General features: G+C 40.0%; 1 protein-coding gene across 1 annotated transcript in view; it reads right to left on the bottom strand.

The window, feature by feature from the left end:
- The window catches only part of LOC132364607 (ubiquitin-conjugating enzyme E2 E2), a 360,874-nt gene that overhangs the window by 62,695 nt on the left and 272,539 nt on the right, over nt 1-25,640 (bottom strand). The window contains exon 4 of the mRNA XM_059920408.1: nt 22,106-22,238. Coding sequence (XP_059776391.1) covers nt 22,106-22,238 — 133 coding nt within the window. The remainder of the gene's footprint in view (nt 1-22,105; nt 22,239-25,640) is intronic.

The raw sequence follows: 25,640 nt of genomic DNA, 5'->3' as shown, positions 1-25,640 counted from the left end.
CACATTACCCGAGGCAATTCTATGAGATGTAGCCTATTTACAGATTTGCTAAGGGTAAAATGGAAGTAATATACAGACTTCCTTTATCCTCTGGAAAAAAAGTAATAAATTTCATGTTTGTAGACATATGAAGTGGCAGTTATTTATTTTAAGAGATTAATAATTCAGCATACATACAACACAATACAAAGGATTCATCATCGCTAGCTGGAAGTGGCAATTTGTTTTTTCATATAACCCACAACAGTCTAGAAGTAAACTATATTTTAACAGTCTAAAATGAAACAATGACTAATTCTGTTAATGATACAGTAAATTAACAGCAATTATAGAGTTGGCTGAATGCCCACAATCTCAGTGAGTGCTACATGACACACACGAGACGTCCTTTGAAAGTGGCAGAGTGTTCATAAATACCACAGAAGTTTCCGAACTTTGCGTGTGTACTGGGGGGGGGGGGTAACTGGTTCCCTATGTTTGTACCATGAAATTAAAAAGTATGCCATGTATATCCTAGAAAATGATAACTACAACTCCTAAGAATAATAAATTAGAAACAGCTAACAATGTGCCAGGTACCGTTCTAACTGATGTGTGTTGATTACATAATCAACCTGTGAGGTAGGTATTACTATTATTCTCATTTCACAGATAAAGAAACTGAGTCACAGCTTCGGAGGAATTCAAATGCTCCTAGTTGAGGCAATTCCAAGAGAAAGTAAAGAAGTTACAAGGAGGAAGGAAATAGGAAACAGACGAAAACAAACCAAAACAACCACACACAAGAAAACAACCCACACCCCAAAGAGTTTTTTGAAAATAACAGAAGAAAACAGGAAGAGGATAAAGAAATTTACATGAATTCTAGATCTCAACAGTCTGACTTTAGACGGGAAAAGCTAATGATACACGGTTTCAATAGCTTTTTCGGATCAAGTTCTGGTAAAATGAGAATTCATGTAAAGTGCTTTTAGCAAACAGAAGAAAAGTGATGTTCACTATTATCGCGACGGCTCTTATTCTGCAAACTGACCTGTCATCTCTGTGAGATTACTGAAGGCAAGAAAAACCAAGACAGTCAACAAAAGATAAACAAAAAATGTTTTAATATGACTTGAAAATTGTCACTTAGATTTATCTAATTTTTGAATAATTTAAATCTCACCATTTAGAATATCCTAGTGAGTATTCTTCAAACATCTGTGGGGAACAGACGTAACGCAGGGGCCTGATGCTTGTGATACTGTACCAGGTAACTTACCTGAAAAGTAAAATATGACTGAGGTCTGTTTGGAAGGACGGGGGGGCTGGGTGTTCAGAGATAAAATAAGGAGCTGGTCTCTTCTGTAGTTTTGATCAGAGGAGCGCCATGATGACAGGGGATTGGAGAATTTGTAATAGGGTTGTTACAACAGCATTTCCTCTTAAACTAGCCCCGTGTGGAAAGAATCCTTTACAGTTGATGACACTGACTTATTCCTAAGTTCATAAAATGGCTTTTCTATGATCAACAGTGTGGAAGCTGTTTTTGGTATACTGTCTGAACAGCTGACCAAATCGAGAGAAATAGATATAGGTGACAGAAAAGAAGAGGGGGGAAGGGAGGAAAGGTGGGCAGCTTAGGCCACAATCTGAAGCAGGTCCTTAGGAAAGGAGGGACCAGGCACTGCAGGTAAAGAACCACCAGAAATGGCTGAAAAACCATTTCTTTTCTTTTTTTCTTTTTTTTTAAACTTTTGGGTTTATTTATTTATTTATTTATGGCTGTGTTGGGTCTTCGTTTCTGTGCAAGGGCTTTCTCTAGTTGCGGCAAGCGGGGGCCACGCTTCATCGCGGTGCGCAGGCCTCTCATTATCGTGGCCTCTCTTGTTGCGGAGCACAGGCTCCAGACGCGCAGGCTCAGTAATTGTGGCTCACGGGCCCAGTGGCTCCGCGGCATGTGGGATCTTCCCAGACCAGGGCGCGAACCCGTGTCCCCTGCATTAGCAGGCAGATTCTCAACCACTGCGCCACCAGGGAAGCCCCCCTTTTTTTTTTTTTTTAAATGATGTTATTTCGTTCTTTTTTTTTTAAATTAATTAATTTATTTTTGGCTGTGTTGGGTCTTCGTTTCTGTGCGAGGGCTTTCTCTAGTTGCGGCAAGCGGGGGCCACTCTTCATCGCGGTGCGCGGGCCTCTCACTATCGTGACCTCTTTTGTTGTGGAGCACGGGCTTGAGATGCGCAGGCTCAGTAGTTGTGGCTCACGGGCCCAGTTGCTCCGCGGCATGTGGGATCCTCCCAGACCAGGGCTCGAACTCTTGTCCCCTGCATTAGCAGGCAGATTCTCAACCACCGCGCCACCAGGGAAGCCCTGAAAAACCATTTCTGATCATGGCCTCCATCACCCCCTGGAGGCCTCCTGCTGAGACAGAGCCAGGAAAAGAAAGATGGTACATACCTCATAGCTCAAGGTTAACCATTCTTTTTTTTTAATTTAAAAATTTTTTTAAATTGAACTACACTTGATTCACAATGTTGTGTTAATTTCTGTTGTGCAGCAAAGTGATTCAGTTATACATACACATACATTCTTTCTTTATATTCTCTTCCATGATGGTTTATCACAGGAAACTGAATACAGTTCCCTGTGCTACACAGTAGGACCCTGTTGTTTATCCATTCTGTATATAATAGTCTGCACCTGCTAACCCCAACTTCCTGCGCCAACAGTTCTTACTCTGAGTGACCCCTGGGTTGAGGCATCCTCGGAAGGATGGACATTTGTTTCCCTCCTCACCCCCTCCCCCCTAAAAAAAAAAAAAAAAAGAATATCAAGAACTGCAGGGCTACCAGCAACATAGGTCTTCTGGCCTTCCTGGCAAGCATTCAAGAACTCCTTGTAAGTTTTACTGAAGGAATATTTTGTATTATGAGGGATTCCTCACGTTTTATTTTTATCTAATGAAAACTACACGGGTTTGTTTCCTTTTAAAGCTTTCATGCCTGTTTTTCTTTGAGGCAGGCAACCTCTCCCCTTCTCCTCTGTCCCGCTCCTGTTCTTCCCCGTCTACAGTCTAGTCTTTGCTACGATCTGTGATGCCTGACACTGTTCCCTTCACTCTCTATAGTTCTACCTCCTGGGTTATCTTCTAGCTTCACACCTCAGGGCTTCTGAAGCCTGTTGCTCTGGGTTTGTCTTTTGCCCTCTGGTATTCTCTGTAAGATGACTTCCCTAAAAAAGCCAACACGTTTCATAGATAGGTTCATCTGTGTCACATTTTAGATTCCACATGTAAGCGATATCATATGGTATTTGACTTTCTCTGATTTATTTCATTCAGCATGATAATCTCTAGGTCCATCCATGTTGCTGCAAATGGCATTATTTCATTCTTTTTTTTTTTATAGCTGAGTAATATTCCATTGTATATATGTACCACATCGTCTTTATCCATTCATCTGTTGATGGACACTTAGGTTGTTTCCATGTTTTGGCTACTGTGAACAGTGCTGCTATGAACATTGGGGTGCATGTATCTTTTTGAATTAGAGTTTTGTCTGGATATATGCCCAGGAGTGGGATTGCTGGATCATATGGTAATTCTATTTTTAGTTTTCACAGACATAGAGAACAGACTGGTGGTTGCCAAGGGGGAGGGAATTGGGGGATGGGTGAAGTGGGAGTTTGGGATTAGCAGATGCAAACTATTATATATAGAATGGATAAACAACAAGCTCCTACTGTATAGCACAGGGAACTATATTCAGAATCCTATGATAAACCATAATGGAAAAGAAGACAAAAAGAGAATATATATATATATATATATATATATGTATAACTGAATCACTTTGCTGCACAGCAGTAATTAACACAACATTGTAAATCAACTATACTTCAATAAAAAAATAAATTGTATCTTAATCTAAAAACACCCAACAGGTTAATTTTCCCTAAGGCCGTGTGGAAATCTATCTGCTAGAAGAGATAACAGCAACAAAAAGGAAGTCAAATAGCAATGATTCAGAATTGTGTGGGAAAAACACCCTCCCATTTTCTAATGTTCTATTCCAGCTGCCTGAATCTCCTATCCTTGGAAAAAATTCTGAAGTAGTATCTTAAATAAAAACTCGAGGGACTTCCCTGGTGGTCCAGCGGTTAAGACTCTGTGCTCCCAATGCAGGGGGTCAGGGTTCGATCCCTGGTCGGGGAACTAGATCCCGCATGCATGCCGCAACTGAGAAGTCTGCATGGTGCAACTAAGACCCGACGCAGCCAAATAAATATTTAAATAAATAAATATTTTAAAACCCCCAAAACCCCTCGAGGCCCTTTCCCTATAATTTGCAACATTCAACTCTGTACTGTAGAAAATTGGCTTCTGTGACATAACAAATATTACCTTTTAAAAGCAAACAACGGCACCGCATATACGTGGCTTTCTTATAAACAGTGCCAACTTCATTTAACGAAACTGATAGCTGTACGCATAGTTAAATAAAGCTTTTAGAAATGAATTTTGGTAGACGGGCTAACAACGAATGTTTATCTACAAAGGGAACAAATTTATATAAGGTCCTTAAGGACAAGGATTTTATCTGATACTGATTTTTATCCTATATAGGGGAGTGTAGGATGTCAACATGTATTTATTCAGTAAGCAAATGAATTGAAAATATAGAAATATTTACATTTGAAAAGGCCATACATACCATAATTAAAAATGACAACTGAGTGAGAACTTATGATATGCCAACAGTTAGGTTTACAGAGCCTTGTATTAGGGGCGGGTATCACCTGACAGACGTGTAAAGTTGATAAAGGGAAATGTGTTGTTATTCAAATTTTGACTTAGGGCAAATTTCAAAGTCTTGTGATTAATATTTTCATCAGTAGAGACTGTAACAGTCTAAATATTAATTGTAGAGTTAGGATTCAGAATAAATCCTTCAAATTAGAAAACAGAACTGAAAGACAGTCCAGAAGTCTGACACATATTATTACATTGTGTCTACTTCAAATAAACAGTACGAAGAATTAAAAAACAGGAGATGTCTAGGTAAAAATGACTAACAAACTGCCTTTTTTTCCCCTTCATAACAAGATTCATATATTTTTGTCCTGACAATATTAGAATTTACTTTTCTTTAAAAGCCTATTTGAGTCAGGTTTTCATTATTTTTCTCCCTTTTTTAGTGATGTGTAGGTTAAAAGGCCAAAGCAACCGGCCTCCTGTTAGTAGCAAGAGCCAACATCTCATCACAGTAAGGTGGTTACATCGGCCTCGCTGACAAATTCTGAGGTTTCCAAAGACACATGTCATCAGAGGTCCCATGACTCCAACTGATGGATGGATTTACCTTCTAAGATGTGGTAAAACATTAAATTAAGACAATTTATTTCTCAGATAGGTACTTAAAATCTGTATTATACTTTATAGCCACATGGTGGGATATTTTGGCCTGGTTAGGAGTAATTCTATTCCTCACTGAACATAAGAATCAATTCATGAAAGAGGTTAAAAAGAGAGGATACAAGAATACATTTAACATTTTATCCAAATTTCTAATTATTATCACATTTTCACTATCAAAATTTTTAAGTGAACTCTTCAGTCTTTGCTATAATGCAGGAGGAGTATTTTCTCAAGCACTGTTGACTGTTATAATACACATTTACTTATTTTATACCTAGCTTAGTGGAGGAACAAGATATTTTTGGTTAGAGATACTATGGTGTAAGATTCTACTGCTATAGTTATTTAGCTTTTCTTCCTCTAGAAACTGAGGAAGGTAAAAACGTATCTCCCCTTCAACAATTTGTCTTACAGATTTGGTCCATAGTGATAATGCAATTTCACGGAAGTAATCTCACAAACAAGTTTTATGTACTGCTTTAAGAAGATGCTTTCGAACATTTTTGTGAGCAAACTTAATGCAATTGCCCTGATTTTTATACAGGTACATCTCGGAAATACTGTGTGTTCAGTTCCAGACACCATAACAAAGCAAACATCACAATAGAGTGAGTCACATGAATTTTTTGGTTTCCCAGTGCACATAAAAGTTATGTTTACACTATACTGTAGTCTATTCAGTGTGCAATAGCATTATGTCTACAAAAACAAGGAACATACCTTAATTATAAATAATTTATTGCTAAAAAATGCTACCTATCATCTGAACTCCCAAAAGCATAGGTTCCTATAAGGTTTCTTTTTAATAAGAAAAAGGCCAACCTTCAGGCACACGGAAAGGTATTATTCTTATTCATAATAAGAGCAATGCAATTATAATTAAACATATATTAGATTGGTCAAGGTCAAATATTTGGTGGTGCCACATTGCCTGGGTAAGGATGTAGGGAAAAGGCAGATGCACCTAAGTTGGGAGTAGAACCTTGGTACAACTTCTTTGGAGAGCAAGCTGGATAATATCTATTACAATTGAACATGCACACATCCTTTGTTCTAGCAATCTAGAAATTCTAGGAATTTGTCCTACAGCTATATTTACACAAGAAAGACAGCAAGTACAAAGATAGTCCGTGAAGCATTATTTGTGATGGCAAAATAGTGGAAATAACCTATATGTCCATTGTAGGGAACCTGTTATGTAGACTATGAACATGCCTTCAATGAAATAATGTATCATTATAATGGAGCTGATCTACATACATGAATAGGGGAGAATCTTGAAGATGATAAATGAAAAAAAGCAAATGCAGAAAAAAATGATGTCTGTGGGAGGGGAATAAATGCCAGGCAATGGGGAGGAAGACAGTTTTACTGCACACTTTTTGTGCTGTTTGAACTTTTTACGGTGTATGTGCATATCACCTATTTAACACTGTTTTTAAAAAATGAAATAGTCTGGTTAAAGACAAACCACTAAAGAAGAGGTGACGTTTTAAATTGAGAAAGAAGGAAGACAAGAAAAAGTGTGGAAATGAAGAAAATAACTGGAAATAACTAAACACATTTCTTTATGTATTATTACCTTGTTGTAGAAACTATTGTTTTATATAATCTATAGGGACAGAGTTTAAAATAAGTTGGTAGCCAAGCAGATATACAGTACGTATACAGGTTTATAACTTGGCAAATGCCAAAACAAAACCCCATATTTAACCTAATTCTCCACAGAAAGAAAGGCAAAAAGGATGTTCTCCATTAACTACATAAAAGAATGCAATGGGGTGATGGAAAGTATGGCTGTTGTCAATAAACTGAATTACTGTGTGTTTAGCAAGATCACAGCTCAGTACAGCTCAGCTACTTTAGGTGTGAAAAGTGTAGGACTGGAAATCAGGAAGCCAGGAGTTTGAATCCCGGCCCTGGCACTTATTAGCTATGTGATCCTAATCACATTATTTAATCTAAATTTTAGCTTCCTGTGATAATGAAACCTGCCTCTCAAAGTGAGAGGACCAAGTGGGATAATGAATGCAAAAGTACAGTATAACATTAGTATAAAATACAGTATGATGTCTAGTACCCCATGCTCCACGACCATCATAATGTCAACAGAATTGGAAACAAAGCCCCTAACTTGTCTCCAGAGACCTTCCTTGTCTCCATGCTTCCTGGGGTGCCTCTTACTCATGTCTATATATGGAGGGCCCGGAAAGTAGTAAGGGCTCAATGAATCTCTGCTTTATAAATTAGGCTTAAAGTAGACGTTTTAAAAAGCAACCAACTTCTAAGAATTTTTGGCAAGTTTCTCCTGATATACTGATACCATCAGAAGAATGTATCTGATTGCTTAGAATAGCTACACCCGTCTGAATAAATCAGTGTCACTGTCTGATTCTCCATCTATTTCACTCACAAGCTTCAACTTCTGACTTTGTTTCTTCTTATGCTCTGCAGGGTGAGACCTGCATAACACCTCCAAGGGCCAGCTGACCATAGCTTTCCCCTAACTCAGTGACAAGTCATAATTACATACTGACTTTTTGATCTTGACCAACTGGGAACTGAGAACATTCTTTTCTCCCTAATTTTCCTTGGACCTGCTTGAGCAAATCTCTGAGTGGCTGCCATCTCATCAAGAGATCTGGTTTCAACTCTAAGGAAAAAAAAAAAAAAATCAAGGAAACGTGATCATTTGCTATAATGGGGTGATATTTGGCTGGAAGTCCTAAAGATTAACTCAGACCTCCCCACTCTACTCAAACTTGAACAAAATAACTATCTATAGCGATCCAAACAAAAGTAACACGTTTACATAAAGCAGAGATATTAGTTTTTTTCTTACACGTAGAATACCATTTCCCCATCCCATTCCTCAAGTGGATGTGATTTGTTTAAAAATTGACAGACATTTAATCAACCCAGGGTGTCTGTTCCATGTCTTGATCTGGTCCCATCAGGGGCTCTTTCCTACAAGGTTGGAAAAATGTCAGATTCGAAGTTGCTTCTGGTGCAGAACGCAGAAGGCAACCCTCTTCACCACACTATTCCTTCAACATCATCCTTCTGTCCTTGAACTTTCCATGGGCCATGGTGTTTCAGAGTTCCCAGTGCTGTTTTCTGGGATTAGTGGGTCCCTATCCTTTGATGTTTGGGATCCTGAAAACTTCACCTTGAAGCGGCTCCCCCCTTTCCTTTTCAGAAAACCCATGAGGAGAGGGTGTCACTTGTCTAGATCTGTGAGTTCTTCTTTGGAAAAATCTCTCCGATAAACGAGTTGCCATCTTTCCCTGGCCGTGATGGCAAGAGAACTCCTTGTTTTCCAAACATCCGAATGTCTCACTCCAGTTTCCTTTGTTCATTTAACCTCCCGGTAGAAGAACCACCTTTGTGAAGAGATGTAGACCTGCCCACTTCTCCCAGATATGCTGACAGTAATATCCACAAACACCGACTCCCAGCTGGAAGGCGGGCACACTCCACAGAGAAGGAATTCCAGAGCGTGCAGGGACATAGCAAAACTCTTGTTCGAAGCCCCCATATCTACGGCCAGGCTCTGATGGGGGAGGATGGTAGGTATCAGAGGGGCGGATCACACACCAGCTCCATCAGAGCTGGGCAAAGGTGTCGGTGGTTTAGTTGATCCAATGTGAAGAGATTACGTTGGCTTGGGCAATAAACATTTCAGAGGAGACAGTGGAAAGCCAAAAGTCTTTCTCCAAAGTTTGTAACTGCATCAGATTCTGGAAAGCTAGGGAGAAAGGAATCCACCCAAAATGTGACTAAATTGAACTTCCTGTCAGCCTAATGGCTGATTTCCTATTAGCTTATGGGCATATTTGGTTTAGAACAAATAAAGCTGGTATTCCTTGCCCTCAAAACAAACAAAATCCAATCCTACTTTCAGTAACTTTTATATTGGTGGTAGCTGGGGCAGTTGCTGCAGCACAGAGATGGATACAATGTACCTTGTTTTAAAAGCAGGAAGACAATGACCACTGTTTTGCTCTATTTTTATTCACCACATTGATTCTGAAATTTCTCACAACATTAAAGTATAGCATAGCATTTTTAAAAGGTTTATGAAAAAGGAGAACGAACTAAAAAGACAAATTACTGACTCATGAAATGTAAGCAGTATCCCAGTCATGATACTGAGGATATAAGGCTGTTTCGGCACTAAGTATGAAATTGATCTGTGAAATGTGAAATGATTTCTTTTACTTTTTTAATTTAAAGACTATTCTAATATGTCAATTATCCCCCGATTAATTAATAGATTCAACAAAATCCCATCAGGATTTTTTGCGGCAATTGAGAAGTTTATTCCAAAATTTCTAGGCAAATGCAAAAGACCTGGGTAGCTAAAATAATCCTGAAAAATAAAAACAAAGTTAAGAGGACATATACTACCTGATTTGAAGACTTAGTGCAAAGCGACAGTCATCAGGACAGTGGGTGTTGGTTTAAGAATAGACTAGAGATCAGCCAGCTTGCTTTATAAAGGGCTAGATAATAAATATTTTAGTCTTTGAGGCCATATAGTCTCGTTCACAACTCCTCAACCCTGGTGCTGGAGCATGAAAGCAGCCCCAGACAACATGTAAACGAACAGGCATGGCTATGTTCCAGTGAAGCTTTATTTACAAAAGCAGGCAGTGAGCTGGCTTTGGCCCATAGGCTATAGTTTGCTGACTCCTGGAATAGACTAAGACAACAGATCAGAACATCCAGAAACAGTCCCATACTTATAAGGCTAGTTTTTGACAGAGGGGTTAAATAATTCAATGGGGGTGATGGGGGTAAAGAATGTTTTTTCAACAAGCAGTGCTGGAACAACTAGATAACTGTATGGGACAAAAGGAACCTTGACCCCCCTACCTCAAATTTTGCACACAAATTTATTTGAAATGGCTCATACATTTAAATGTAAAAGCAAAAATTATGATACTGTAAAAATAATTGGAAAATAAACAGATGAGTGGGAGGGGGATCTACTATCTACAATGTACAAGGACCGTAATTTCATGAAAGAAAGGACATTTTAACAATAAAATGGCAAAAAGCTGTAATGTCAGAATAAAAGGCAGGCCTTTAAATTGAAAAAAAAAAAGAAAAAAAAGAAAAAATATTGGAGAATACCTTTGCTTCCTTGGGAGTAGTCAAAGGTTTCTCAGAAAGCATAAAGCACTAACCATAAAATAAAAAATTTGATAGAGTACATAAAAAGCAAAAACCTCTGCCCACCAAAAGATACTTCAAAAATGAAGAGGCAAGTCCCAGACTGGGAAAAAATATTTGTACTACATAAATCTGACAAAGAATTTTTATTTAAAATATATAAAGAGTGCCAACAAATCAATGTAAAGAGACAAACAACCATAAAAATGGATAGCGAGCTTGAACAGACATTTCAAATAAGATATATAAATGGTGTATAGCACATGAAAAGATGTATCCTCTTTTAGGAAAAAGAATGCTATGTTTCAGGTGTACACGGTGTAGGTGTCAGGGTTAGGGAGAAGCTTGACTTTGCTTTATTATCTTGTTTGGACTTAAGTGGGGTTTAATGAGGTGTTTACGGGTGCCGAGTTGACAATGGTAAGTGGTGATGGGTCTGAAAAGTGCCAGCCTGGTTAGGCTGAACTGCGTTGCACAGAATTCCCTTCCATACATGTGTCTGGTTAGGTGGGCGCCAAGAGGCATTGCGCGCAAGAGTTGGTGGTTGGAAAGAAGGGAGCAGAGAGATGGTTTCCATGTGTGGAAGGCTGGTGCCAGGGCATCAGGGTGCTCATAGGTGTTGCTGCTTCTCTGTAGGCTCATGTCACTGGCGCAGGGCTCCACCCTCCCCGGGATACTGCTTCAGCTCCTCTGACTCCTGGCCCGGCGGCGTGTTTATTTACCTCGATGGCGCCGGGAGCCACCTTCTTCTGCAGAACTCCTGTATCATCACAACCGCAGGCGATGAGAGACTGACATGAGTTCCCGACAGCTCTCGTGGGTTTTAGCTCATGTTCCCGGGTTCTAGCTTGCCCTGCAGACTTCAAGCTCTAGCATCAGACAACAGCCTCCCAGAGGCAATTTAACCAGAACCTACCGTTGTGTGGGGTCCTACAGCTACATATATATCTCCTTACACAATTGCATGTAGACTCTCCTATGAGTACAGTCTTCCCTCGGTAGCCACAGGGCATGGGTTCCAGTAACTCCCGGAGGACATGGCAATCCGAGGATGTTCAAGCCCCTCCTAGTTGGCCCTCCCTATCCCTGGGTTCTGCATCTGTGGATTCAACTGACTGCAGATCCTGGAGTATTTCCGTGGATGTGGAGGACCAGCTGTACCACTGCTCTGACTGAACCCTGCTTGATACAGAATCACTGCACGAACCTGCTTCCTGAAATCGCCACGGTTTCCTGAGGAAGGCTTCCTCCACTGTTCCTCACCCCAGTTATGTCCTCCAAAGTCCCCTGGAGAACCAACCCGAGAGTCTCTGATGCCTCGGGTGCCTAAAGGAGCCAAAGAAAAAGTCAATGATGGGCTTGGTGCTGCTGTTAAGAGACAGGATCATCTGGTCCTTCTGAGATAATATAAGAGCAGATTGGAATCATTCGGAATCCAGCACAGCCAAAGGGCAGGCTGAAGAGAAGAAAGATCAGCCTTGTGAGTGGAATGACCACGTGGCGCCCGGTCACCACATCTGCTGGGGGCTACAGAGGACCCCGACCAGCAGGGCCAGGCTGGACCTGGAGAGAGCCACCAGTACAACCATCAGCCATGCGGCAGTGACGAAATCAAACACCGGACACCAAACCTGGTCAGAACCCCGAAACAGGAAGCCCCAGGAGTCCCCCCCAGAACATTCAGCAGGGATGGGGTCCAGAGCAGGGCGCACACGACAGCTGGCACGTGTCTCGGGCAGTGGCAGTGGTACCAGACGGGCCATGAGACCGACAGGCAGTGCTCAGCGCTAATGGTCCTAAGGATGCTCAGGCCCGTGGCGACACCGTGGTGAAAAGGCTGAGGACAGAGATGAGGGAGAAGGGAAGGAGTAAAGGAGTCCCTCCAGGGAACGGACAATTTGGCAGCAGAGGAGGAGGAATTTGGTCCCTGGCAGGTTGAGGATGGAGATGGAGGAGTTCCAGAGCCAGAGCAGAGCCCAGCTTCCTGCCAGCTCAACTGGGCAACGCTGAAGACCAGCCAGCCCAGGGTCAGGGTCTCCACGTAGAAAAGCAGTTAGTCAGTTCATCCATCTATCTATCCATCCATCTATCCACCCATCATCGATCTATCTATGCATCTATCTATCCATCCATCCATTTATGTATGTATCTATCCATCTATCCATCTCTCTCTCTCTCTCTCTCTCTCTAGATCTCCCTACCTATTTGAATAAATTTGACACGCAACGTTGTATAAGTTTAAGGTGTAAAATGTGTTACTTTGATAAATTTGTATACTGTAACATGACTGCCGATGTAGCGATATTTATCAATTGTATAATTATAATACAGTATTTGGTCTATATTCATTATACTGTGCATCTCTATGGCTTATTTACTACTCGCTACAAGTTTGTACCTTTAAACACCATTACTTTTACCCTGCCGCCCAGCCCCATCCTCTCTGGTAACCACCGTTTTACTGTTTTTTACACGTTTAATTTTTTAATTTATTTTATTTTATTTATTTATTTATTTATTCTTTTCATTTATTTAGGTCTTTGATTATGACCCTAGATCAGGATTTGTAGATTCCTTACATAAGCCTAAGATATTTCATGTCAAGTTCATTCTTTTCTTTTTTAAAATAAATTTATTTATTTTATTTATTTATTTTTGGCTGTGTTGGGTCTTCATTGCTGTGCAGAGGCTTTCTCTAGTTGCGGTGAGCGGGGGCTACTCTTTGTTGCAGTGCGCGGGCTTCTCATTGCGGTGGCTTCTCCTGTTGCGGAGCATGGGCTCTAGGCGTGTGAGCTCAGTAGTTGTGGCTCACGGACTCTAGAGTGCAGGCTCAGTAGTTGTGGCGCACGGGCTTAGTCGCTCCGTGGCATGTGGGATCCTCCCGGACCAGGGCTCGAACCCGTGTCCCCTGCATTGGCAGGCGGATTCTCCACCACTGCGCCACCAGGGAAGCCCGTTTAATTTTTTTAGATTCCACATATAAGTGCTATCATTCAGTACTTGTCTTTATCTCACTTAGCATAATGTTCTCAAGGTCCACCCATGTTGTCACAAATGGGAGGATATTTTCTTTTCTCACAACTGAATAATATTTTGTTGTGTATATGTATCACATCTTTTTTATCCATTCATCCATTGATGGGCATTTGGGTTGTTTCTGTATCCTGGCTACTGTCAATAATGCTGTGATAAAAATGAGGGTGCATATATCGTGTTGAATTCCTTGTTTTCACTTCTTTTGGGTGTATACTTAGAAGTGGAATTGCTGGATTATATGACAAATAAATCCATTTTTAATTTTTTTGAGGAACCTCCATAGCGGGTGGACCTATCTGCATTCCCACCAGATAGGGACCCCTTTTCACCACATCCTCACCAGCACCTGTTGTCTCTTGTCTTTTTTGATTACATCCTTTCTGACAGGTATGAGGTGATAGTTCATTGTGGTTTTGACTTGCATCTCCCTGACGATGGGTGATGTTGAGCATCTTTTTACATGCCTGTTGGCCATCTGTGTATCTTCTTCGGAGAAATGTCTGTTTAGTTCTTCTGCCCATTTGTCAATCGGTTTTGTTGTTGCTGTTGTTGTTATTGAATTGACTGAGTTCTTTATATATTTTGGACATTAACCTCTTACTAATATGCGCTTTGCAGAAATATTCTTTCATTTGGTAGGCTGTCTTTTCATTTTGTTACTTGTCTGTTTTGCTGTGCTGAAGCTTGTGGGTTTGATGTGGCCCTATTTGTTGATTTTTGTTGTTGTTTGTGCTTTTGGTGTTGTGCCTCCCAAATTACTGCCAAGACCAGTAAGGATGAGCTTCTTCCCTATGTTTTCTTCTACAAGTTTTAGGGTATCAGGTCTTATGTTTAAATCTTTGATCCATTTTGAGTTGATTTTTCTGAGTGGTGTGAGACAGGGGTCTAATTTCATTGTTCTGTGTTTCTGGTTTTCCCAGCACCATTAGTTGAAGAGGCTATCCTTTCCCCATTGAGCATTCTTGGATCCCTTGTTGAAATATTAGTTGACCATATAGTTCTGGGATGTCTATTCTGTTCCACTGGTAGATGTGCTTATTTTTGTACCAGTACCTGTTTTTATTACTATGGCTTTGTAGTACAGTTTGAAATCCAGGAGCACAATATCTCCAGTTTTGTTCTTTTTTGGCTATTCAGGATCTTTCATGGTTCTGCCCAAATTTTAGGATCGTTTCTTCTATTTCTGTGAAGAATGCCTTTGACATTGTGATGGGGGCTGCACTGAATCTGTAGATGGCTTTGGGTAGTATGGCCATTTTATCAATATTAATTCTTCTGATCCACGAACATGAGATGTCTTTCCATTTGTCTGTGTCTTCAGTTTCTTTCAGCAAAATTTTATAGTTTTCATTGGGCTGATCTTTCACTTCCTTGGATAAATTCATTCCTAAGTATTTCATTGTTTTTGATGCTATTGTGAATGGGATGGTTTTATTTCTTTTTCAGATGCTTCATCATTAGTGTAAAGGAATGCAATTGATATCTGTATGTTGATTTTGTATCCTGCCACTTTACTGAAATCGTTGATTAATTGCAACAGTTTTTTGACGAATTCTCTGGGATTTTCTCTATACAGGATCATATCATCAGCAAACAGTAACAATTTTACTTCTTCCATTCTGATCTGGATGCCTTTTATTCCTTTGTGTTGCTAACTGCTCTGGCTAGGACTTCTCGGACTATATTGAATAGGAGCGGTAAGAGCGGGCATCCTTGCCTTGCTCATGAGTTCAGAGGAAACACTTTCAATTTCTCTCCAATGGGTATCATGTTAGCTGTGGGTCTGTCGTATATGGCCTTTATTATGTTGAGGTGTGTTCCCCTTTTATACCCAGGAAATGACTTCTCCTTTAGCTTAGGGCTAGCAAAATCCAGAAATCAGTATTTACTGTTCCACACAGATTTAATACTGCAGAGTCTGCTAACTAGGAACTCATTGGTGAAGAGCTCCAGGTGCCTCTGGCAAAACTGCAAGGGACTCAGAATCTCTTCGTAGCGTTCTTCCCTCCCTGGATCACCTCTTTCATCTCCCTCCCCAAAACCTGTTTTAGAGAATGATCTAATATAGTGAATTTATACCAGAGTGTAAAATCCAAGAACAAGTGTGCCTTCTTCCAGGATTTAAGTAATTTAAATTTTCTCTATACCTGGGGAATGAAAGGTTCGGTTGAGAACTGGGTTTGAACTCCAGTTCCGCTACCTACTTGTTATGTGACCTGTGTGCCACGTGACCTCCACGGGCCTCAGTTCTCTGATCTATGAAGTGTGTGTGGGAGGGTAAATGCTGTCTCCACGGCAAAGCTGTATGGATTAAATTAATTCAACGCATTTTTATGGTAGGCCTACTGCATCGCCAGGCATTGTTCTAGGTGCTGGGAATTCAGAAGTGACATAAACATAGACAAGTGCCTGGGCTCGTGGAGCTTACATGCTAACAGGAGAAAGGGAAGCATCACCAAGTCATAAACAGAGAAAAACACAGGATGCCAGGAGGGGGAAGTGCTATGGAGAAAAGCCACGTTTGCAGGTGGGGTAGGGGGAGTTCAGGAGCATAAGGTGGTCGGGGGTTGTCACGTGAGACCTTCCCTGCAAGGTGACACTGAGCAGATACCTGCAGGGAGGAAGGGAGTGTGCCATGTGAACTTCTGGGGGAAGACAGTGCAGGCAGAAGGAAGAGCACAGGTCAAGGCTCCAGGGGAGGAGCCTGCTTAGAGTATTTGAACCAAGAGTGACAGCTGGCGATTTCAGCGAGATTCTGTAAGGCCTTGCGTGCTTTTACTTAGTGAGGTGAGAATCACGGAGAGTTTTTAGGCCAAGAATGGACATACTCTGATTCACACTATAAATGGATCATTTGATGCAGGGGTATACACTGCAGGAGGGATAAGGCCGAAGCAGGGAGATCAGATAGGAGACTCCACAATAATCCAGGGGAGGGAAGCAGCTGGTGGAGGCTGGGGCCAGAGTGTTACTACTAGAAAGAGTATCACTAAATGGTTAGATCTGGGTTTAGTCTGAATATTTATTATGAGCTGGTGAGATGGGATCTGGCTAGGCTGTGTGAGAGTCAAGAGTTTAAGCTTTAGCAACTAGAGAAATGGAGTTCCCATACATTGAGGTGGGGAGCGCTGAGGGACCTGGATTGGCAGGAGTCGGGTGGGTTGTGTCATCAACAGTTTGGTATGGGACCTGACCGCTGGGTGTTCAACTGGACGTGTCAAATAGGCAAGCCAATCTGTGTGAATCCATGGCCAGGCTTTATATGAATGCATGAACGCAGGTTAAAGACAAGTAAATTCATGTCACTCCATGACAACTGTGTGCTCTCTCTCCAAGACCAGAGTGAATGAGCAGGCAGTTGGGTTACACATGTAAACCACTGTTCTCTCTGAAAATGCTGGGGGACACTGTCAGCTTTCTTCTTTGAGAAGCGGCAGAAGCAGCAACAACAACAAAAGCAAGTGAATAATAATAACCTAGTTAGAATAAAATTATGGAAATCCCTGATGAACTTGAGTTTCAGAACTCTCTCTGGCTTTCAAATGCTGGGTGTCGTTGCTTCTTGTATAACTAGTTAGCTACTTTATTCACAATTAGCCTCGACCTATCAATTTAAGAAAATGAAAAATTTGAAAATCTAACAGACCTAAATTATCTATTTCGTTGTGTGAAAGCAATGAATACCTTTCCTATTAACTGACTTTTCATTAGTAAGCAAACCACAGTTAATTTCATAAAAAACAAAACCAAACCATAAAACATACAGTACACTCTGAAGTGATCTCTAAGTTAAGATTTATTTTAAAATGTATCTGATGCAATTTGTAATGGAAGAACACGCTATATTAAAAAGCTTTTAGAGACTACTAATACTAACGAGCTTTTTTCCTCAAACAAATATGTATGCCTGTAGGTTTTCTGTTTACTTTTTTTAAACATCCTAGGCACAAATTTTATCATTCCTTTTTGGAAAATACCTACTGGCAGATACTGTCCTGCCATTACCACGAAAACAATGCTTTCCAGTAACAGATATGAGCATCAATATAGTGCATCTCACTGGGGCGTAGGTGGGCCGAGATACTAAAAGTAAACAACAAGCACGTTTGATCCTTCTACCGACCCACTCTTAGATCTACGCAGAAGGTCCACTTATTTATTTATTTTATAAAATATCCAGATCCACAGGGAGACAGAAAAAGCCAATTAGGAATAGCCTATGTCTATGTATTTCTACCACAAGAACACAGCTCTGACCCGTTACCTAACAAGACCCCTTATCCTTAGGATGTATGTCATCAGAATCTCTAAGATACGAAACACCAGACACAGTGTGTCACAATCTTTTCAAAGGGTTTTTAGCAGAAAAAAAAATACGATAGGAATAAAACATATTCCATTATTTTGCTTCTGAATTTTTCAAGTACACATGAAAATATTTACACATTAGACTATTTAAAAAGTGCTGGTTTTGAGCACAGGAGTAATTATCTATGATATGAGTGTGCAAATGTAATCCCCAATAAGATATAAAACAACTCCTACTTTACAAGTAAATAGACATCTGAATTATAACATTAAAATGTATGTCTATACTGAAAAAGAAATACAGTATTAAAAGACTTTGGGACATACCAGTGATTTATGATGCTTTTTTTTTTTTTTTGATCAAAAATATTTTAAATATTTGAGTATGGTTAAAGGCTCCACAGACAAGGTTACGGGAGTATTATGCTTTTCTTTCTGGCCATATATATACTATTCCTGGATAAAGTTTCACTAAACAGATATTTTCTCAGAGAAATGACATCATTGGTGGTTAAGTTTTCAACTAAAGACTTGGCATCAGAGACGACTACCAGTATCATACAGACAGACAGGCCATGCATTTGGTAAAAGAGGCATAAACATATTGATAGATAAAAAAATCAGTGGACTAAAAATTGTACTGAGATACAGCATTTGACAGTACAACTGGTACTTGACTGATTTAAAACTAGTATACTAAGTGTAATGAACATTTACATACTGCATGAAAAATGTGTTTTGCTTGCCTTGTTAGAAGTTAGGTGACCTCCGGAAGGAATTATTGGAATGGTTCCTCTGAAACTGTGAGAAGTTAGGTGCTGGAGTGTGGGATACTCAAAAAGTCCCTGTGGCAAGAAGAGATATCCAAGCCACTCCACTGCCCTTTAAGTGACAGATTTGAGCACGACAGTAGTTAAAAGTTCTCAGTAAGGATTCCCCGTCTGAGAGTTTGGGAGAAGGGATCTCATGGATTCAGTGGCACAACAGACTCATTTTATGGTAGATATCTGATAACGATTAGATGGCGAATCAGGTTGATTTGTGAACCTCTGCTCTCATCAACGATTCTCTCTGACACCTACAGCTACCCTGGTTCATTCTTCAGAGCACTGGAAAATGCTGCATGAATCGAAGTGTGTGCCTAAGATTACTGGAAAAAGAGCAAAGGATGAAGGCAAAAGAGAAATAAACAAGACTTAATCACAAATATGGACTATTTAGAGTAACAGGAGACTAGAAAGGATGGGCGTGAAACTTCCAAATTATCAGTAAGTCTTTGTTTTAGTGAACAGCTTTCAAGACACTGGCAAACTTTCCCCTTTAGAGTAACACCTCTGTTTACAAAATCCGATTTCCCAAACTGATAAATTATGTGGTGGTAATTTGCTTTGAAAACGTCCCACGGGTTTCTAATAAATGTGCATTTAAATGATAATTTGATTACCAAAGTTTGATTTTTCTTTGTCCTAATAGATTGTCTAATCAAATTCATCCACTGGAGGGACTTAGTTTTTAGTTTTTTTCTGGCAGTATTCTTGACAGGTTCTAATTCAGCTTTTTTCTTTGAACACTCCCAGGAAAGGGAAGCCTGGTCTCAGAGGCAAAGCTATTCAAACGTAGACTGTCCGGGGATGGGTCAGATTTTCCTCACGTGGAATCGAAATCTGCTTCCCTGTAACTGACACCCTTCTGCTTCTATTTTTGTCCCATCCAGCCATCCAGGAGCAAGTTTAACCCCACACAGTTTCTGAAACATCAGAGAACAGCTATCACATTCCTCCTGGGTCCTATTTTTCCTAGTAAACATCTCCAGGGTAACTATGTATAATTCAGTGGAAAGCACATGGTCCCTGGAGGCCAAGTTCAGTAGATTCCTGGCTGTATATTATTAGAAAACCTCTCCAAACCTCATCTAAGTCCCCTCCTCTGTGAAAGGGAACATCCCAGCCTTACTAGGGTGTTTCGGAGGAGAGATGGGTTCACACCGCGGACGCCCACTCCAGTGAAGAAACTCAAGAATGCTAATAGCTCTTTCCCTCTCCAGCTTATTCCTGTTTGTCCTTCTGAAAATGAAGAGCTCAGAAGGGCATGAGGCACCCCTGATACCATCCGATGGGTTCAGAGTTCCAGAGATTGTTCTCCTAAAAATATCTCCTTAAGGCTTCAAGAACTTCAAGTTCCCACAGAATTGTACTCAGTCAGAAGGCCACACATTTTATTTACATGACAATAAAGTAAGTCTCTCTTTCCTATCTTGTATCATGATTTCTTTCTGAACTTTCAATGAAATAAATACTATACCTTGAGCCGTTTACATTCCATCTTGTTAGTTTTGGCCGATCCTTCCAGACCATCAAGGAGGCCTTTTCAGAAACGGAATTACTTTATCTAACCTATTAATCCGTTTTCCCTCCTGGGTGTGTTTCATCTCCACATTTCTGTCATGCAGAAGCTGGATAAGCCCACGCATTCTGTGATACGTATGTTTCACAGAACAGACCACACCAGGCTTGTAAGCAGCACAACTGCCTGATCTGAGTTTTCCCTCCTCCTCACCACCTGTGCTTCCGTTACTGATGGGGCTGCAGAAGAAGGTCCTCACGTCACCGGCAGTGCAACAGGTAAAACCAGATGACTTATGGGCTGGTCCAAAGTAGAAGGGAAGACAGAAGGTTCCCCACCCAGTAGAAGGAGAAAATAAAGATCAGTTATACTGGGGCTTCATCACTAAAAACTGACCAAATGCAGCCCTGGGTGTTCCCAGTGCCACCAGCTCTGTCATTCTGGATAAAATGTACTGTGTAATGTAGTGAGGGACAGGGGCTTTGGGGCCAGACTTCCTGGGTTCAATCCTGATATCGTTCGGATTATGCTGGGGAGTTACTTAGTTTCTCTGTGCACGGGTTTCCTATTTGGTAAAATGATAGTTATTACTTTTTGCTTTGATACCAAAACAAGATCCAAACCTCAATGGAAAGAAAGGAAGAAAGGAAGAGAGAGGAAAATAAAAGAGGGGAGGTAGGAGCCAGGGAAGGGGATCACAGGAAGGTGAAGGTCTAGTCTGAGCCTTGCTTTTTAAATTGTTCACTCCAACCGACAACTCAAATAGGTTTTACTTCCCTCTACGTTGAGAAGTTAAGCCAGGTGAAGTAAGAATTCTGCTTGGTGGCCAACAGACAGAGTCAATGTCCTCTGGGTCTTTTCCTTTCCAAAGTGGAGAATGACTGCTATATTTAGAACAGATAACCAACAAGGCCCTACTTTATAGCACAGGGAACTCTGCTCAATATTCTCTAATAACCTAAATGGGAAAAGAATTTGATGAAGAATAGATACATGCATATGTATAACTGAATCACTTTGCTGTACACCTGAAACTAACACAACATTGTTAATCAAAAATGCTGCAATATAAATTAAAAAGTAAAAAAAAGAATGAATTTAAAGTCGTCAAGTGACCGACTTGCAGGCAGTAGAAAGTTATGTGAAGAATTCTCAAAGGATATAATCTTGTCTTAAGTAAGTGAAAATTCGCCCATGTTCTGATGACGCTGCTCTTATACTTCCTTCATTTATGTATGGCTTTTCATTAATCCATCATTTTTATTAATGGACTATTATAAATTCTCCTTTATTGCATTTCCCTGACATGATTTCTCAGTCTCTGTGGGTCACACTCTCCACTCTAGCGCATGTGGAATTCACATGGGCAGCTGAGCCCTGGAGGTGTCGAACTCAAAGCTGGCAGCTGGCGCCTGAAGCCTGGCCGTGGTGGGCTCCCTCACCCCCAGGTCAGGTCTGGTTCCCCTGGTTCTACGGCTGGCACCAGTGCACCCTCTGCCCCTGCTTCCACCCGTAACATGCTGTCTTATGTTACACTCAAGCATGTACCACAGAAAGGCGACATGAGGAAGGATGAAAAAAGCAACGAAGTATGCGTAAAGGGCTGGGGTGAGGGAATAAATTTTTCACATTCTGTTTCCATTTACATACAATCAGCCCTGGGAAGTTGCCTATGCTAAGAGAACAGACATGCATTCCTAGGTATGTACACTGAAGAAGACGTTTATATATATATATATATATATATATATATATATATATACACACACACACACACACACACACACATATATATATGCAACAATACATATTGCTAAAAATGGATGAATACTTCATACTGACCTTGGGGGGTTTAAATGGATAGTCTGGTGAAAAGGTAATGTCAAGAAAGAACACCCCTCCTTCATAGACAGATCCTGGGGGTCCCAATATAGTTGACCTCCATTCGTAAATGTTGTCTCCTTTGGGTCCAGCACTGAAATAAGACATACAAATGAAATGTGCTTAGAGATTATAATAAAGCTTGGCATTTAAAAAATATCTATTTATGGTAACAATAAATTGAGCCATTCCATAAAAACACACCGAAGTTAATAGATTAATTCTACATAAGGAGTCACCTGTCAATATCATCAGTATTCTATAAATGAAATATGTTGGTATTACTAAGTAAAATATGTTGGTATTACTAAATAAAACAGAACCAAGAAGATTCTGTTTTGCCATTCATAACCCTAAACTTATGAAACTAAAGATTCCAAGGACCGTAGACCAGAGGTAGGAGCACAAATGTTTAATAAAGCATAAAATTATTTCTGAGATCCTGAAAAGGGTGATATAGCGTCAAAAAGATAGATTTTCAAAGCTACAAGGGACACTAGAGAAAAAAAATACTCTAATCCTTTGTTAACTAAGAACACAAAAGAGGTTCATGCAGATCACAGTAAATGTTCATCATTCATAAGACTCAGCTCAAGTATCATTCCCATCTGAATCTTCTTTTGTCTCTCCACCCAAAGATTCCTGGCCAACGCCCACACCCTCCAACTAGTGTGGTCTGTAAAAGATAAGATGCCTCCTTTTGTTCTATACCTGTGTTGTGTAACTGTTTGCTTTTTACATCCCTCCCTGGAAGTTCTTTGAGGAACAGATTTTGCCTTGTCCTCAGTGCCTAGTAAGTAAATGTTTATTGGATGATGATGTTGGGTTAACAGTGAAGCAAGGGAAGCCACATGGCTACTAGCAGCAAACATACGTCCCCCAGCTGCAGAGAAACTCACTGAGGAAAATAAGGCCCACACAAGTCAACTTAACTGTGTTAATTCTCCCAGGGTAACAGAAGGCAAAGTGAGATTATTGTTTAGCTCCAGTATTCCTCTTGCCCCATCAAGCTAATATGTACATCTAACAGCCAGAAATTCCCCTCACACCCTGTAGCAAAGTGGGAAACCCTGTTAAAGTGCTTGGGAAGATTTTATTGCCAACAAAGATTTGTCTTCTTTCTTATTTTGAAATTAGTTCATATCTACAAAAAATTCATTGTTGAGCAGTATATCAAAAAAGTATGCATCTTATCTATGACAAAGGGGGAAAAATATACAATAGGGAAAAGACAGCCTCTTCAATAAATGGTGCTGGGAAAACTGGACAGCTACGTGCAAAAGAATCAAACTGGACTACTTTCTCACACCATATACATGATTAAACTCACAATGGATTAAAGACTTAAATGTAAGATCTAAAACCATAAAAATCCTAGAAGAAAACAAAGGCAGTACACTCTTTGACATCTAAGATTGACATCTTAGCAATATTTTTTTGTATATGTCTCCTCAGGCTAGGGAAACAAAAGCAAAAATGAACAAATGGGACTACATCAAACTAAAAAGCCTTTGCACAGTGAAGGAAACTATCATCAAAATGAAAAGGCAGCCTACTGAATGGGAGAAGATATTTGTAAATGATACATTCGATAAGGGGTTAATATCCAAGGTATACAAAGAACCCATACAACTCAACATCAAAAAACATACAACCTATTAAAAAGTGGGCAGAGGACCTGAATAGATATTTCTCCAAAGAAGACATACAGATGGCCAACAAGCACATGAAAAGATGCTCAACATCACTAATCATGAAATGCAAATCAAAACCACAATGAGGGGGCTTTCCTGGTGGCGCAGTGGTTGAGAATCTGCCTGCCAATGCAGAGGACATGGGTTCGAGCCCTGGTCTGGGAAGATCCCACATGCCGCGGAGCGGCTGGGCCCGTGAGCCACAACTACTGAGCCTGCGCGTCTGGAGCCTGTGCTCCGCAACAAGAGAGGCTGCGATAGTGAGAGGCCTGCGCACTGCGATGAAGAGTGGCCCCCGCTTGCTGCAACTAGAGAAAGCCCTCGCACAGAAATGAAGACCCAACACAGCCAAAAATAAATAAATAAATAAATAAATAAATAAATAAATAAATAATTAAAAAACAAAAAACCACAATGAGATATCACCTCACACCTGTCAGAATGGCTATCATCGAAAAGACAACAATTAACAAGTGTTGACGAGGATGTGAATAAAAGGGGAACCCTTGTGTACTGTTGGTGGGAATGTAAATTGGTATAGCCACTATGGAAAACAGCATGGAGATTCCTCAAAAAAGTAAAAATAGAACTACCATACAATCCAGTAATTCCGCTTCTGGGTATTTATCTGAAGAAATTAAAACAGTAATTTGAAAAGTAACTGAAAAGATATATGCATCCCAGTGTTCACTGCGGCATTAGTTACACTAGCCAAGAGACAAAAAGCAACCTAAGTACCATCGATAGATGAATGGATGAAGAAGATGTGGTACATATATATACACACAATGGAATATTACTGAGCCATAAAAAGTATGAAATCTTGCCATTTGGGACAACATGGATGGACCTTGAGGGTATTATGCTAAGTGAAATAAGTCAGACAGAGAAAGACAAATACCACATCATTTCACTTACATGTGGAATCTAAAAAACAAAACAAAAGAATACATGTAAGAAAACAGAACAGACTCACAGATACAGAGAACAAACAGGTGGTTGCCAGAAGGGAGGAGGGGTTGGTGGATGAGAGAAACAGGTGATGGAGATTAAGAGGTACAAACTTGCAGTTACAAAATAAATGAGTCACAGGTATGAAGTATACAGTCAATAATTATGGAACATTTTTGTATGGTGACACCAAAAATACCCCCCAAAAAACCCAAAATCCAAAAAAGCATGCATCTTAACCAAGTTCAGATTATTCTGGGAATGCAAGGATAGTTTAATAATAGAAAATTATTATTGTAATTTACCTTATAACACATTAAAGTAGAAGAAAATGATAATCTCTACAGGTGCAGAAAAAGCACTCCATAGGTGCTTTTTTTTATTAAAAATGATAGCTATTTAAGATAAAAACTCCTAGCAAAATTAGAATAGTAAGAAACATCTTTAACCTGATAAAAAGCATATACTAAAACCTCATAGCAACTATATATTCAATGGTAAAATATTAAAGCACACCCTTTAAAAACTGTGGAACATGACAAGGATGCCCACTATATCCATTTCTAATCATTACTGTGCTAGAGCTCATGTTCATCAAGGTATGAAAGACACAGGAAAAAACCCCAAAGATTTATGGATTGGGATGGAAGAAATAAAGCTGTTGGCATTTGCAGTATTTATGTACACAGAAAAAACCTCCCCAAATCGATACACAATTTATTAAATTTAATAAAAGTTTAGCAAAGTAGCTGGATGTAAGATCAATAGGCAAAATCAACTGCATTCAACACACCAGCAAAATTAGAAAATGTACTTTAAGACACCTTTTATAATAGTATTAAAAATATAAG

This window comes from Balaenoptera ricei, chromosome 4 (assembly GCF_028023285.1).
Source record: "Balaenoptera ricei isolate mBalRic1 chromosome 4, mBalRic1.hap2, whole genome shotgun sequence".
Taxonomy (NCBI): domain Eukaryota; kingdom Metazoa; phylum Chordata; class Mammalia; order Artiodactyla; family Balaenopteridae; genus Balaenoptera; species Balaenoptera ricei.
The sequence above is the reverse complement of the archived record's forward strand: the minus strand, read 5'-3'. Positions and strand labels throughout refer to the sequence as shown.